At 38.7% G+C, this 12831-nt stretch overlaps 1 protein-coding gene across 1 annotated transcript in view; it reads left to right on the plus strand.

Moving 5' to 3' along the window:
• Nucleotides 1-12540, plus strand: part of LOC102815309 (peptidyl-prolyl cis-trans isomerase CWC27 homolog) — a 381669-nt gene extending 369129 nt beyond the window's left edge. The window contains exon 14 of the mRNA XM_006875295.1: nt 12378-12540. Within this exon, the coding sequence (XP_006875357.1) occupies nt 12378-12540 (163 nt within the window). The remainder of the gene's footprint in view (nt 1-12377) is intronic.
• The last annotated feature ends 291 nt before the right edge of the window (nt 12541-12831 follow it).

A 12831-nucleotide genomic window follows, 5' to 3' on the forward strand; every position in this document is an offset into this window, starting at 1 on the left:
ATATATGTCTGAGTGTTTGTTTTTTTTAAAGTGCTAAAGTGAATAGAGAGAAATACTGTTAACTGATGGTACATGAAGGGGAGTATAATCATTGTAATGAAACAAGGTGTATGATTTGTTGAATGTAAAACTGATGATCTGCCCTTTAAACCTTTAATGCAATCCACAATTGAAAAACAAAACAAAAAACACACAGTTCTACTCTGACACACATGGTGTGTCCATGAGTTGAGTTAACTTGACACCAACTCTTTTTTTGTTTTGTTTTTTGATGTACACAAAACACACAAATATATATTGATTTGAACAACCAAAGGGCACATTTTACAAGCCGGTCTGCTGCCCACTGGTGCACAGTCTTTCTCTTTCCGTGACTCTAGAGTCCTCAGCTGCTCTGTCTTTCCATACAATTACCTCTGCCTCCATCTCTGGTGTCACTTCTTCTCTGGTTAGGATCCCAAGCTCTGCTCATCCTCTTCCCTCTTGATGGTCCTAGGGTCCTCTCTTCCTAGAATGTAATATTAACTACTCCTGTCTTTTTTTACACTTCTTCTACCTTTACAGTTGTGACAATCACAATTAGTCATGATAACATTTACTCACTATTGAATCAAAAGAATCCAATCCCTATTTCCTTTCACCAGACTCATCTAGATGAAAACTGTTAAGTGGGGATTATACTCTTTCCCCTATTGCTCTGAAACTACATACACGCTTGAAAACTTCTAAGCCAGCTACTTCATGCATCTATAGCCCCCCCCTCCCCATTTTGGGTAACCAATGTCTAAGTTGCCCATCCCTATTAACTCTCTGTACAGAGGGGTTACACTTGATCCTTAATGTGAAGACTGCTTCTCTCTATGTTGGTATTTTGAGTAACTACATCCATAAACAAAGGTCAATTTCATCAAATTGTGGCAATTTATACTTTCTTCCTGTAACAAACTTCTTTATCTTCCTCTAGCCCAAGGTCGGGCAGTGTTTTGTTCTGTTGTGCATAGGGTCGCTATGAGTCAGTACCGGCTCGATGGCACCTACCAACAACAAGTTGAGTTCTGATCAGCAAGTCATCCAAACAAGGTCAAATGGATACTATCTGCAAGTTTGGCCATTCTTGTGTGTCTCCTCTCACTTCATGTCAGCTGGCCAATTCACTCTTAGTTTTAGCCCTCAGTGGCTAGGTGGATAGGTCCATGGGTTCAGCAGTTCCCAAGTATCCCCAACTTCAGACAAACCAGCCCTTCCTCTTCTCTCTTTCAAGTTCGACAGGAATCTATGGAACATGGTCGAACTCAACCCTTGTCTGTATTACTTACTGCCTTTCTCCCACTTCCACTCACAAGTAGACCAATGCAGTCACCAGTGAGCTTGCAATCCTGTTTGTATGTTCCCTTTGAGTTTTAGTCTTGGAAGGGGGTTTGTCCTGAAGGTCTAACTTTTTTTTTGCCTTGATGGCTCCAAGGCAAACAGCTTGCTTATTCTTATAATAGCCAAGCAGTAGCAGTCTGCTTTTTTTTTTTTTTTTCCTGCTTGTCTTTCTTTCAAGAAGTATCTTCTGTTCCTCTAGCCACTCCAGGTTGGTGTACTTGCCCTTTCAAGTGTGAATGTTCCACCTCAGAAGGTACTAAATAGGGTTCCAGATTCCACCTAAGGCCCCATGCTCTACAAAGGCTCAAGCACTGACTTTCAATATTGATGGATTCTGTGGGCAAAACATTGAATAATGCAAGACGCATCAAAAGAAGATGGAAGGAATACACAGTCACTGTACCAGAAAGCAATGGTCAATGTTCAAATATTTTAAGAGGTAGCATATGCTCAAGAACCAGCAGTACTGAAGGGAAAATCCAAAATGCACTGAAAGCATTGACAAAAAACAAGGTTCCACAGATTGATGTAATGCAAATTGAAATCTTTCAACAAACTGATGGAGGCACTCACTCATCCATACCAGGAAATTTGGAAGACAGTTAACTGGCCACTTGATTAGAAGAGATCCATATTTTTGCCCATTTCAAAGAGAAGTGACCCAACAGAATGAGAAGATCATCAGAAAAGATCATTAATATCATATACAAGTAAAACTTTGCCAAAGATAATTGAAAAACGATTGCAACAGTACATTGACAGGGATCTACCACAGGTTCAAGTCAGATTCAGATGAGGATGTGGAAGTAAGCATATCAGTGCTAGTATCAGATGGATCTTGGATGAAAGCAGGAAATACTCAAACTATGTTTGACTCATAGACACTCTGTATAGGGTTTCTGAGGCCTTAAATCTTTTATGGGAGCAGAAAGCCTCATCTTTCTCCCATTGAGCAGCTGGTGGACTCAAACCACTGACCTTGTGGTTCACAGTTCTTTGCTTATCCTATGGAGCTACCACACTCCAAAGAAACAGGTAGAATTCTTTTTCCTCACCTTTGGCTATGGTGGTCAGTGCATAAATCTAAGTGATAGTTATATTAATGGCTCTTCCTTGTAAGCATTTATTTATTATCCTGTCATAGATAGCATTGTACTTCAAGATGGATCTTGAAATGTTCCTTAGAAAATTAATGTGACACCATTCCTCTTGAATTTATCAATCCTGGCATAATAAGACCATATGACTCTCCAATTCAAAATGGACAATACCTATCCATTTCAGCTAATTCTTAGAATACTGATCTTTATGCAGTCCGTTTTTGATGACTTAATTTTTCCAACCACCACTCATCTGTCAGTTTGTTGTGCTGCGGTGGGTTACATGTTACTATTATTTTGCAAGCTATACCACCAGTATTTAAATACCAGCAGGGTATTTAAATACCCATGACAGAAAGGTTTCAGCTGAGTTTCCAGGCTAAGAGACTAAGAAGAAGGAGAGATGGACTTCTTCCAAATATTTAGTCACTGAAAACCTTATGAATAGCAGTAGAACACTGTCAGAGAGCACCAGAATATTGAATATTGAAACATAAGGAAGACCACCAGATTATTGTCAGATGGAATGCCAGAAGATGAGCCCCTCAGTTTGGAAGGTGCTCAAAATAAGACTGAGGAAGAGCTGCCTATTCAAAGTAGAGTTGACCCAGATGACGCAAATGAAATAAAGCTTTGGGGACTTTCATTTGCATATGGGGCACAACACAAAATGAGGAGAAACAGCTGTAATCATCCATTAACAATAGGAACCTGGAATGTACAAAGTATGAATCTAAGAACATTGGGAGTTGTCAAAGATGAAATGGAACACATAAAAATCGATATCCTTGCCATCAGTGAGCTGAAATGAACTACTATTAGGCATTTTGAATGTGAAAATCTCATGGTTGACTATGCCAGAATGACAAATTAAGAGGAATGATATTGCATTCATCATCCAAAAGAACATAACAAGATCTATCTTGACGTATAATCCTGTCTGTAATAGGATAATATCCATACGCATACAAGGAAGACCTATAGTATAGCTGTTATTCACATTTACACACCAACAATTGAAGCCAGTGATGATGAAATTGAGGAGTTCTACTAACTAAGTCTTGGTACTGTGGATTAATGCACCAGACTGCAAAGGCGTTTGAACTGCAAGTTCAGTGGTTCAAGCTCACCAGCTGCTCCTCAGAAATCCTGTACAGGGTCGCTATGGGTTGGAACTGACTCGACAGCACTTAACAACAACAACTATCATCTTTAGTCTGAAATTGATCAAACATGCAACCAGGATGTATTGATAATTGCTGGAAATTGGAACGCAAAGGCTCAAAACAAAAAGGAAGGATCAGTAGTTGGAAAATATGGCCTTGATGATAGAAATGATGCTAGAGATTGCATGACAAAATTTTGTAAGACCAATGACTTCTTCATTGAAATTATCTTTTTTTAACAACATAAATTATGACTATACACATGGACCTCACCAGATTGAATACACAGAAATCAAATTTACTTCATATGTGGAAAGAGACAATGGAAAAAACTCCATGCCATTAGCCAAAACAAGGCCAGGACAGACTGGAACAAACCATCAATTGCTCATATGTAATTTCAGGATTACGCTGAAGAAAAGTAAAACAAGTCCATATTCTACAAGTCTGCCTCCTGGCCGCCAGCTCTCAATCCCTCTTTTCCATGAATCTAGAGTCCTCAGCTGCTCCCTTTCTCCATGTCCCCATCTCTGCCTCCATCTCTGGTAGGCTAACACACTTTAGATTGCTCAGGTCAGGTAATAGACTTAGAGGTCACTTAAGTTCCTTCTAGTATTTGACTGGTTTGTCATTAGGACCTAGTTGTTCTCTATCACTGAAGAACCAAGAACAAATGGCCAATTAAATCAATCAATCTGAGAGTCTAGAGGTTCTTAAACTTTAGTGCAGTAATCTTAATTTTGGTTGCACTTAAGAAGCACCAAGAAATTTTATAAAATTATTGATGCTGGGACCCCACTCCCAGACAGTTAATGCAATATCTCTGGAAGTGGGAGCCTGTCAATGATAGTTTTTTAAACTATCCAGGAGATTCTAATGTGCAGCCTACATATCATGCAGGGATTCTAGAACCACAATTTGAGAAACACTGCTGACTTCAAAGATCCTATCTATTTAGTTCTACATTGGGTGCTGTGTTGTTGTTATTGTTAAGTACCACCAAGTGGGTTCTGATCATAGCGCCTGGGTAGTGTTTCCGAGGAGCGACTGGTGAGTTTGAGCTGCCGACCTTGTAGTTCAAGCCAACTTTGCAGTTCAGCACATTAACCCACAGCGCCACACCAGGACTTCTTGGGTGATGGGGAAAAACAGGCATGCTCCCACTGTAGTCCTACCAAGGAATAAAAACTAGCAGTCACTAACGTGAATACAGTGGAGAGCAGCAGTAATGGTCACTGAGCTTTGAGAGGTCATGAAAAGGTGGACTTGTGCTGCATGTGAGACTTTCTGCAGATCCTGCTAGACATTTTAGGAGTATATCATAGGAATAGAAAACAGTCCTTGCCCACAAAAAGAGACCAAGCGTTAGCTTAGCTAACTTGCTCATAGAAATGAGCAAGCCTGGCCCATACAAAGGGTCTGAAGGCTTTCATTCCCAAAACAAAGCACCATGGCCATACAACTGTGAAACAGATGTAAACTTTGTTTCGAATAATTGACAATCTCCTCACAAGTAAGTAAAGAGGTAATTGCAAAATGATGAGAGTTGAAGAAAGAGACCAAGTAAGAGTGGTGAAATAGAAGCATTTAGTTGTAAGAGTTTGCCAACTGTCCGGCTGAAGCATTTTAGTCTAATAAAGCTGAGGATAGTTCTTAAAAGAATGCTATAAAAACAATGTGTATGGAAGGTTGTTTTTGAAACTTTACAGGAGTTGTTAAATTGTAGTCAAGTCGGTTTCAACTTAGAGCAACCCTGGATTTCAGCTGTTGGGTTTGAACCACCAACTTTCTGGTTAGCAGGTCTAGTGCTTGTTCAACAGTGCCACACCAGGAGAAATAGTATAGATGTAGAACAATTATGAAACCTGCAGCAATCTAAGGAAGGGTAATAATTCTTAAATTAAGCTGATTTGGAAATGGAAGGAGTGTTTTATAGAATTGCCAAAGCAAAAGATAGTTGCTTATATTATTCAAACATACATATTTTAATTTCCTATCAGGAAAAAAATGATTAATATTGGAAGTCTATATTGAATTTGATGTATTTCATTAGGCAAATTTGCTGCACAAGACTTCTTTAAAGTGTTGAAGAGCAAAGATGTCAGTTTGAGAACTAAGGTGCACCTGACCCAAGCCATGGTATTTTCAGTAACCTCATATGCATGTGAAAGTTGGACATGAATAAGGAAGACCATAGAAGAATTGATGCATTTGAGTTATGGTGTTGGAGGAGAATATTGAACGTACCATGGACTGCCAAAAGAACAAGTAGATCTGTGTTGGAAGAAGTACAGCCAGAGTGCTCCTTGGAAGCCAGGATGGCCAGACTTCGTCTTTCATACTTTGGACACATTATCAGGAAGGACAAATCCCTGGAGAAGGATATCATGTTTGGTAAGATAGAGGGTCAGAGAAAAAGAGGAAGACGCTCAGTGAGATGGATTGGCACAGTGGCAGCATCAGTGGGCTCAAACGTAGTAATGATTTTGAGATTGACCCAGGATCAGGCAGTGTTTCATTCTGTTGTGCATAAGGTCACTATGAGTCGCTACTGACTCAATGGCTCGTAACAACAACAACAATATTGAATTTACTCAGCTCCTCTCCTGTATTCCCCATTAATATTAATTGCTGTCATATTTTAATCTATTTCACAGTTGTATGGAAACTTTCAAAACTGGATGCCAAGTTGGTTCGTAAAAGTCCAGGTCCCTTTCAAAGAATCACTCACTTTTGTTTATACAGTTGACTCTTGAACTATACAAATTTAAAATGCATGAGTCCACTTATATACACAGCTTCTATTGTTGCTTTTTTTAAATGCTACATGATGCTAATCCTCTCCATGTGAGCAGCTTGTCTCGCCAGTAAATTGCTTATAGCAGTAAAATGTTTTCTCTCGTGGTTCTTGTACAGTTTTCATATGGTTTAGTAAAATACCATAAGCCTTTAATAAAACCATGGGACCCATACAAAGTGCCACAAGTGATGCTGGGAGTGCTCCTAAGAAGCAGAGAAAAGCCATGACTTTACATTAAAAAGTTGAATCGCTTAATACATGCTGTAGATTGAGGTCTGCAGCTGTGATTTCAAGATAAATGAACCCAGTGGAAGGACCATAAAAAAGAAAGGAAATTCATGAAGCATTGCTACAGCTTTGCCAACAGGCTGGAAAATGTTGCACTTTATGCAAAATACTTTTTTTTAATCTCATATTGAAAATGCAGCTTTATGTAGGTGCAGTATATAATACATGTTGTTGTTAAGTACCATCAAGTCGATTTTGACTACAGGAATCCTATATAGGGCTTCCAACGCTTTAAATCGTTACAGAAGTAAAAAGCCTCACCTTTCTCCTAAGGAGGGCACCAACTACTGACCTTGTGATTCACAGTCCAGTGGTTAGCCTACAAATCCGCTGTACTCCCATATCATACATATAAGATTCAAAAGATGTGTTCATTGAATGTTTATGTTGCCAGTAAGGCTTCCAGTCTACAGTAAGCTATTACTAATTAAGCTTTGGGGGAGTCAAAAGTTAAACACAGATTTTTGACTATGTGGCAGTCAGCACTCTGCATTGTTTAAGGCTCAACTGTAACACTACAGTTTCATACTTTTTTAAAAAAGGTGCCCTGCCAAGCACAGACTTTATGAAAATGGTTAAATATTAATATTTCTGTAACATACTAAAGTCAGTGTTCTTTTTTGAGAATCTGAGCCCATGTAAAATATTTTAGTATTCAGAATTAAATTTTGTCTTTGCCATCAAGTGAACATGTTCTAAAATTTTCATATGTAAATGATCAGTGTATAAATAATTCCAAAATATTCACTGCTATTGTCGGGCCAAATCTCTGACCAGCCACAGAATGGATAGCATTGAGTTATTGGAACATACAAGATTGTAAACTACCAGACCCGTATGTAGTCGAATTAAGTCTGTATTATAAGTCTACATGTGTATTCTCATAGGAGACTATAAAATGTGGGCATGCTTTCAATTCACTGCAGTCTGTGATTTATGGAGGCACATAGGTCAGGAGTTTATTATGCTGAAAATCATAATAACTGTTTTGTTTTGCTTTGTAAGATGAAGTGACCGAAGCATGTTGAAAGATAAATGGGTGAAGCATTTTGATTATGCTTTTATTTCTATTAAAGATTAAATATTATTGCAGAGTAACCAGCCATGCTAAGTATTATAGTATTAAAGTTGAAGTCGTTTGTAAGCTGATAGCCCCTTCTTTCCTCTGGGTTTAGGTTTGTTATTAATCAAAATGTTGGACTTGTTTAGTGTAGTCGTGTATGAAACAAATAGTTGAAAAAGACAGCTACTTTAATTTACGGTTTTTGCTTTTTTCACTTTTGTAAGAAAATGTGTTTCTTTTTGTGGACTTTATGCTGTTGTTCACTTGTCTAGATTTCACTTCTTGTTTCACAGAAAATTGCAACCAGTAGTTGCAGAATCTCTCATGGCATAGAAAGGAGTAAGGTGCCTTTCGATGTTTTGGGGTTCCCCCCCCCCTTGTTTTTTGATCGTGGTGAAAGCATATACATGAAAACATCCCTCTGACACAGTTTCCACATGCACAGCTCAATGCCAGTGATTACAGGGGTTTTTCATATTTTGTTACCATTATGCCAGATTCTAGTAAATTCATTTTTGAAACATGGACAGTCCCTGCTAGAAATGGATATTAAGAAAAAAAACCTGTTTGTATTTTTAGGATTGAAAATAGTAACATGTTTAAAGTAAAAGAATGTGTAAATTGAAAGGCATTATTAATAAGTTAAATGGAGTTCTGCCGTGGCACTGTAGAACAAGCGCTGCTACTGCAAAGTTGGTGGTTGAAACCCACGAGCCGCTCCTTGGAAACCTACCCTATACAGGGTCACTTTGAGTCAGAGTCAATTTGATGGCACTTAGCAACAACAATAAACTAACTTGTTTTTTTTTAATATTTATATAATGTTATTGAGCAAAACTCTTTTAAAAGGCGTAGGATTCCAGCCACTTCCTGGTGTTTGCTTACTTGTCAGCACAAGAGTTATTTGAAAAGTTGCTAAGCATTCTCTGAAGTGTAACATAAACTTCTGAGTTCCCCATGAACTCAGGACAATTGTACCGCTCTTAAACATGCTTCTCATCAACGGTTATACACTTACAAACAATTTCTACGGAGTACACTTCCGGGAAAATGTAGCACAAATTGTAAGAAGACTTGAAGAAAAGATCACGTCTCAATATCTTCATTGGTTACTTTGTTGTGCATCATGTCGATTTCAACTCATAGTGACCCTGGGTAGGGCTCCCAGGGAGCAGCTGGTGGGCTTGAACTGCTGACTTTGTCCTACAGTATCACACCAGGACTCATTTAAGCAAAAAAAATACTGTGCTTGTTAGGCATAGTCTTAAGGAAAGCAGGCTACAAATATTATAGAGGGTTTTGGGATCAGGGGTTATTTGAAGCCTTAGTTATGGAGCCTTAATTACGGAGGAGATATTATTTTTAATTATCTGACTTTCAGAAACATGTTCAGTGGAGTGAGTCTGTAAGGTTGGCCAACTTCCCAAAGCATGAGGCTATCACTGATTAATTGGCTTTCAGAGGAGTATTCATTGAATTGTCTTTGATCATTTAGACCAAGGCTGCTGTTGTTATTAAGTGCCATTGAGTCAGCTCCTACTCATGGTGACCCTGTATAGGGTTTCTGAGGATCAGTTGATGAGTTTGAACCCACACCAGGACTCCAGACCAAGGGTGGTCATCATTAATTGATTGAATCCGATTTGATCCTGTTTCATTCTGTTTCTACTTGTTACCATGGCAATAGAACTTTTTCTAGGAATTGGGGAATGTTTTATTCTCAGAAGCTAGTCATTTAACACTGTAGAAAAATAAAAGCACTTGAAAATCAGACTCTAGGGAGTCTATTTGAATAAACTTCTGTGGTGTATTTTCTAAATAAGGAATTAAGTACAGCAACACTAGTGTAAAAAGTCAGCAGTTCTTACATGTGACGTGGCAATTCATGTATAAAGATCAGTTATGAAATTTGATGCAAATTGTATATTGCTAATATTAAAGTATAGAAGTTTGTGATTTATCTTACTTAGTAAATTAAAGTAAATTCCAGGTCTTCCATGTAGTGCTACCATTTGTGCTGAATGAATTCTAATAAACTTTCTAATGTGGAATGAAAAGGGGTAGAAGTGGTACATTAGCCTCTACATGTCAGTGAAGGTGAACAGCAGCTATTAAATCCTTAATAACAGTAGTATTACATCTCAATGTAAAGAAAACAAAAATCCTCACCACTGGACCAATAAACAACATTCTTATCAACAGAGAAAAGATTGAAGTTGTCAAGGACTTCATTCTTCTTAGATCATGGAAGTCAAGAGATCAGACGGCGTATTGCATTAGGCAAATCTGCTACACAAGACCTTTTTAAAGTGTTGAAGGGCTTGAGGACTAAGGTGCATCTTACCCAAGCCATGGTATTTTCAATAACCTTATATGCATGCAAAAGCTGGACAATGAATAAGGAAGACTGTAGAAGAATTGATGCTTTTGAGTTATGGTCTTGGAAAAGAATATTGAAAGTACCATGGACTGCCAAAAGAACCAATAGGCTCTTCGTTGGAAGAAGTGCAGCCAGAGTCCTTGGAGGCCAGGATGGCCAAACCTTGTCTCTCACACTTCAGACATATTGTCAGGAGGGACCAATCGCTGGAGAAATATATCATGTTTAGTAGGGTGGAGGGTCAGAGAAAGAGAGGAAGACCCCAGTGAAATGGATTGGCAAAGTGGCAGCATCAGTGGACTCAAGCATGGCAACAATTATGAGGTTGGCTCAAGACTGAGCAGGCAGTGTTTTGTTGTATTGTGCATAGAGTCACTATGAGTTGGTACTGACTTGGTGGCAACTAATAAGAACAACAGTAGTCTCAGAGTCCTGATGTGATGCTGTGGGATAAAGCACTGGACCACAAGGTCAGTTTGAAGGGTCAGTGGTTCAAACTCAGCACCCACTCTTTAGAAACCCTATACAGGGTCCCTATACAGGGTCATTATGAATCAGAACAGATTCAACAGCACTTAACAACTGTAGTATCACTAATACTGTAACATTTTATTTGTCTCCCAAAATCTTTTCAGAATTCTTCAAAATCTGGGTATATCCGTAGGAGTTTATCACATAAGTAAACCTCATTTATTATTTGTGCCACTGAAGAGCAAAGGAGCTCTGGTAGCGTAGTGGTTACGAAATGGGCTGTGAACCTCAGGGTCAGCAGTTTGAAACTACCAGCTAGTCCATGGGAGAACGGTGAGGTTTTCTACTCCGTAAAGATTTACAGCCTCGGAAACCCTGTACAGGGTCGCTATGAGTCGGAACCGACTCCACAACACATAACAACAACAACTGAAGAGCAAAGGAGTCCTGGTGTGGCGCTGTGGGTTAATGCGCTGGACTGCAAAATTGGTTTGAACTGCAAGGTTGATGGTTCAAGCTCACCAGTCACTCCTAGGAAACCCTATACAGGGTCGCTATGGGTCGGAACTGACTCAACAGCACCTACCAACAACAACAACTGAAGAACAAAAGATTGGGGAGATCTCTGTTGTGACCTACTGCCCAAAGCTATGCTTATATAAGGAAAAGTAAATTCATGTCAGCTATGGAGTTCATCTGAAAGCTACAACAGGCATATAGGGAGTGTTAATCCTAGAGGCAATTTAGCAGTATCTGCTGTGATACAGAAAAGGACTAGGTTTGCCCATTAAAAAAAAAAACAAAACTAAGTAATAGGGGAAAACGTTAATAGCTTTATTTTGTGGGGAAGGGAAAAAAAAAGAAGAAAAGAACTTCTCTCTTTCCAACTCATTCAATTGCCCTGAAATGTAGTCTTTTGACTTCATTCCTACTTCTCTATTTGTTACTGACACCTCCTAATGTGGGCACAGCTAATCACATATTTCCCTGCTGCTAGGGGTCACCAACTTACCCTACTTGTGATTCAAGCATGTGTTGATACCTTAAGACCAGTAAGAGGCTGATAAAGTAGGCAAAGTAGGGTGGCTGGGTTTGTTGTAATCAACAATAAGAGGAGGAACTTAGCATTAGCCCATGGAGTTTCAAAAGCCTAGTTTCCTTTTGTATGGAGGAAAGAAAAAATTTTAAATTAATGTCTTCCCAGAAAGGGGAGTCATAACACAATTTGGGCATTACATTTCAACTGTCTTATTGTTTTCTCTACTTTTGATACATTTAACAACTGAGGACAAAATATTCAGATACTTTTATTTTTATGTGATTTTGTACTGGATTCTTTTCAGGGTTTTTGCTCAGCAGCCCAGCTCCCTTTAGCTGAGTGAATGCACTCTCTCTCTCTCTGTAGGTAGCTGAGTGTTCTCTGGGAATAGCTTAAGAAACACTTCTGGATAGACCTCTTTGAACCACCGACTAGGGTAGGAACTTCAAGTGAAGACTAGGCAAAGAGGCTCACTACTAGAAATACAAACCAGCAGAACAAACTCTAGACATGTTTTTTGAATTTAAGTGTTTTCGGAGAAGCTGGATTCCATGTGGTATAAGCACCAGTACACAATAAGCTCATTTTGGTGTACTGTACCCTTATAGTTGCAATTTATTATGCTAAGGATAGTGTAGTGTAGAATTTCTACTTTCAGTTCTCATGCCAAAATCACTGAACCATCTCTCGCTTTCTCTTTAGGATGTCTCATGTACTTCAGTTTGAGGACAAAAGCAGAAAAGTGAAAGATGCAAGCATGCAAGACTCAGACACATTTGAAATCTATGATCCTCGGAATCCGGTGAATAAAAGAAGACGAGAAGAAAGCAAAAAGCTCCTGAGAGAGAAAAAAGAAAGAAGATAAAATGGGAGTAATGATAATCAGAACTACCTGGAAATGTGCTTGTAATAAATGGCCTTATAACAACCATTGATCTCAACAGCATCACTAAAGGGTGTGAAAAGAAGTATTTTTGAACCTATTGTCTGGTTTTGAAAACCAGTTATGTTGTTTTATAAATTATGGAATGACATAAACAAATGCTTTGGATTACTGGCCCATGCTCTTTTTTCGTAGTTGACCTTTTCTATTGCTAAATCTGAAATAAAATACTTTGCTTCCAGTTTATGTGTTAACCATTTTCAAGCTGTGCAA

Source organism: Chrysochloris asiatica, unplaced genomic scaffold (assembly GCF_000296735.1).
Source record: "Chrysochloris asiatica unplaced genomic scaffold, ChrAsi1.0 scaffold00318, whole genome shotgun sequence".
Classification (NCBI taxonomy): Eukaryota; Metazoa; Chordata; class Mammalia; order Afrosoricida; family Chrysochloridae; genus Chrysochloris; species Chrysochloris asiatica.